Source organism: Rhinopithecus bieti, unplaced genomic scaffold, assembly GCF_001698545.2.
Source record: "Rhinopithecus bieti isolate Rb0 unplaced genomic scaffold, ASM169854v2 repeat_2339, whole genome shotgun sequence".
Classification (NCBI taxonomy): domain Eukaryota; kingdom Metazoa; phylum Chordata; class Mammalia; order Primates; family Cercopithecidae; genus Rhinopithecus; species Rhinopithecus bieti.
In genome coordinates, this window is record NW_016831615.1 from 1 (window position 1) to 3,715 (window position 3,715).

At 45.1% G+C, this 3,715-nt stretch overlaps 1 protein-coding gene across 1 annotated transcript; it reads left to right on the forward strand.

Moving 5' to 3' along the window:
• Nucleotides 1-5: 5 nt before the first annotated feature.
• LOC108524526 (olfactory receptor 2T2-like) lies at nucleotides 6-979 on the forward strand. Its single transcript, XM_017865640.1, is given in 2 exon segments — nucleotides 6-534; nucleotides 537-979. Coding segments are annotated over 2 exon segments (972 nt in total).
• The last annotated feature ends 2,736 nt before the right edge of the window (nucleotides 980-3,715 follow it).

Here is a 3,715-nt window from a genome sequence, read left to right on the forward strand (position 1 = left end):
GGACCATGGGCATGGAGGGTCTTCTCCAGAACTCCACTAACTTCGTCCTCATAGGCCTCATCACCCATCCTGCCTTCCCCGGGCTTCTCTTTGCAATAGTCTTCTCCATCTTTGTGGTGGCGATAACAGCCAACGTGGTCATGATTCTGCTCATCCATGTGGACTCCCGCCTCCACACTCCCATGTACTTCTTGCTCAGCCAGCTCTCCATCATGGATACCATCTACATCTGTATCACAGTCCCCAAGATGCTCCAGGACCTCCTGTCCAAGGACAAGACCATTTCCTTCCTGGGCTGTGCACTTCAGATCTTCTTCTACCTGACCCTGATTGGAGGGGAATTCTTCCTGCTGGGTCTCATGGCCTATGACCGGTACGTGGCTGTGTGCAACCCTCTACGGTACCCTCTCCTCATGAACCGCAGGGTCTGCTTATTCGTGGTGCTCGGCTCCTGGGTGGGTGGCTCCTTGGATGGGTTCATGCTGACTCCTGTCACTATGAGTTTCCCCTTCTGTAGCTCCCGAGAGATCAATCACTTTTCTGTGAGATCCCAGCCGTGCTGAAGTTGTCGTGCATAGACACGTCGCTCTACGAGACCCTGATGTATGCCTGCTGCGTGCTGATGCTGCTGCTCCCTCTGTCCGTCATCTCTGTGTCCTACACGCGCATCCTCCTGACTGTCCACCGGATGAAGTCTGCTGAGGGCCGGCGCAAAGCCTTTGCTACGTGTTCCTCCCACGTCATGGTGGTGAGCATTTTCTACGGGGCAGCCTTCTACACCAACGTGCTGCCCCATTCCTACCACACCCCAGAGAAGGATAAAGTAGTGTCTGCTTTCTACACCATCCTCACCCCCATGCTCAACCCACTCATCTACAGCTTGAGGAATAAAGAGGTGGCCGCAGCTCTGAGGAAAGTGCTGGGGAGATGTGGCTCCTCCCAGAGCATCAGGGTGGGGACTGTGATGAGGAAGGACTAGCGGGGACTCGGCAAACAGCTGCAGTGCTGCGGCCAATGACGCAGCTATTCCAGAAAATACGGTACTGCTTCTGAAGCTCAGGGTGGCGACTGTGATCAGGGAGGACTATCGGGGACTCCCAGGGCATCAGGGCGGCGACTGTGACCAGGAAAGACTACCGGGGACTCCCAGGGCATCAGGGTGGCAACTGTGATCAGGGAGGACTAGTGGGGACTCTGCAAACATCCGCGGTGCTGCAACCAATAACGCAGCTATTCCAGAAAATACGGTATTGCTTCTGAAGCCTGTTCAGTGTCACTTTTAGCTAATTCAAAATTATTAACAGGCAAAATCATCCTGTTGCGATGATTACTCGGGAACAATAGCAAAGCTGGGGAGCATCTCTGCATTAGCCAACTTGTTCAAGTGGATTCACCAAGAAGCCTTTCCAGAGGGCGTTCTCAGGCAGGCCTAGAAACCATTCCTGGCGAGCCCAGCAGCCCTCTGGAGTGCCCGTGTTAACCTGCGATCATGATCCTTCCTGTCTGTGTTGCTGACCATCCTCTGAAGGGAAATCGGAGCATTTGCCACCTCCTTGATTTACTTTCAAACATTCAATACAAGTGAAATATTTTCCAGTGCTAAACGTGTAGCAGTTTTATTTAGAAAACTTGTAGGAAGGTGATACTAGCGTATTTTGGTTCTGTGTTCTTACATTTTATGAATGTTCTTATTTCAGAGCTAAGTGATAAAGCATTATAAATACTTGCCCTGTCTTTATTCCCATGGAGTCCAGTATATTTCTGGAAATAAATATTGATTCATTGATTGAAAATTGACTCTGCCATTAAGATGGTTACACGGCCAAAAATCTACAAAACTGCCATTTACGCTTAAATGGTAACAGATAAAATGTCTTGGTTTATTCATTCTACATTTATTAGCTAAGTTCCCTTGGAAATAAGTTGCTCAGTTTTCTTATTCTCAACATCTTCACTGATATGCTAGAGTATTTCTGTAACGAGTTGGAGGTAGGTGTGGTGCTTTGATAGACGTGTGACTTTGGTGGAATACTAACTAAGCCAAGACTGCACTCACCCCACCATTTAACTTGAGCTGCTTCTGTGTGTAAGGTCCTGAAATAGAAATAAAAAATATTGAGGGACCTGGTGTTTATTTTATTGATACAAGGTTTAGAAAACACGGGACAAAGTGGTTACACAGTTGAAGACTAAGCAAAGGTTCCTCAGCCTTATGTTCTAGTGTCAACACAGAAGGAACAATGTTTCCTCCATTGTTGCTGATGTAGATAAAGAATATGCTAATCCCTAGGTTTCTTATTCAGAACGTTCCTAATAATTTGATCTTTACCCTGAAATCGAACACATGGAAAAGGGATGGAAGAATGTCCTGGAGGGATTAAGTGGAGAAACAGACCAGGATTCATCTATGAAATCGCTCAGTGTTATTTCAATGGAGCTCCATTCACATTTAATTGCTCTGTATCTGCACTAACGTCCTCCCCCTTCCCCATTCTCCTGCCTTACCTAGCACCCCTCTTAATCTTTCTTCCCTCTGCAAAACTCCAGTTCACATTTCCCTCTGCAAAACTCCAGTTCGCACTGCCTCTGTGCTCTATCCTGGGACATTTGTGTTTTCCCATTTCCTCAGTTGCTATATATTAAAAAATAGGACTTTTGTTCTTACATTTCCAAGATTAATTCTCTGCACATTTAGCTAGAATATTTAACTCTAACACTGACAGACATTTCAAAAGTATACCTGAAGCAATAAGTGGGGTGCATCTTGACAAGTTTCTAGGGATATCATGGACTTGAGTGATCGGGACATGGAAGGAGGTGACTTATTCAATATTTAGTTATTCAATGTCTATTCAAGCAATTCCATGGTGGTTACATCAACATGTTCTTTTCCTGGTGATTTATCAATCTTTCCACTGTTGACGTGTGCACTTTTCTGTTGTAGGCTCTACTTTAATACAACTTAAAAAAAAAAAAAATCTCATTTTACACATGGTGGGTACCCACTCTCTTCGCACATAAAAATAGTCCCACTGTAAATGGGAGTGACCAAGGATTTTTTCCCAGTCATCTCACCAAATTCTTTATAAGGTAACTTGTGGTCACCAGATTTGCTTGTTAAAATATATGAATTATTTTAATATTTAGTAATATACATAATTTAGTAACTTAGTTAATATTATCAGTAGTATACCTGTAACATGGCATGCACTAATCCAAGTAATGAGGAAAACATAGACTGCCCCAGGACTGTCCCTAGTTTTGAAAACATTTAACTACATTATCTGATTTTGATTCTGATCTTCACAAAATAGTAAAGAATCGGCCCCATGGGAGATGAAGGAAGCTGGTGTTCACAGCAAATTATTTCCTCATTCAAGCGACAGGCAGGTGCGGCTTCAGAAACACATCTTCTAACCTCTAGTCTGGTGTTTTGTGCCAAACCAAAATGATAAACAATTTACAAAGGGGAGAAGCGACAGGCATGGTGGCTCACGCCTGTAATCCCAACGTTTTAGGTGGCTGAGGCAGGTGGATCACCTGAGGCCAGGAGTTTGAGACCAGCCTGGCCAACATGGCCAAAACCCTGTCTCTACTAAAAATACAAAAAATTGGCGTGGTGGTACATGCCTGTAATCCCAGCTACTTGGTCGGCTTGAGGCAGGAGAATCACTAGAACTCAGAGGGAGGTTACAATGGGCCCAGATCGTGCCAC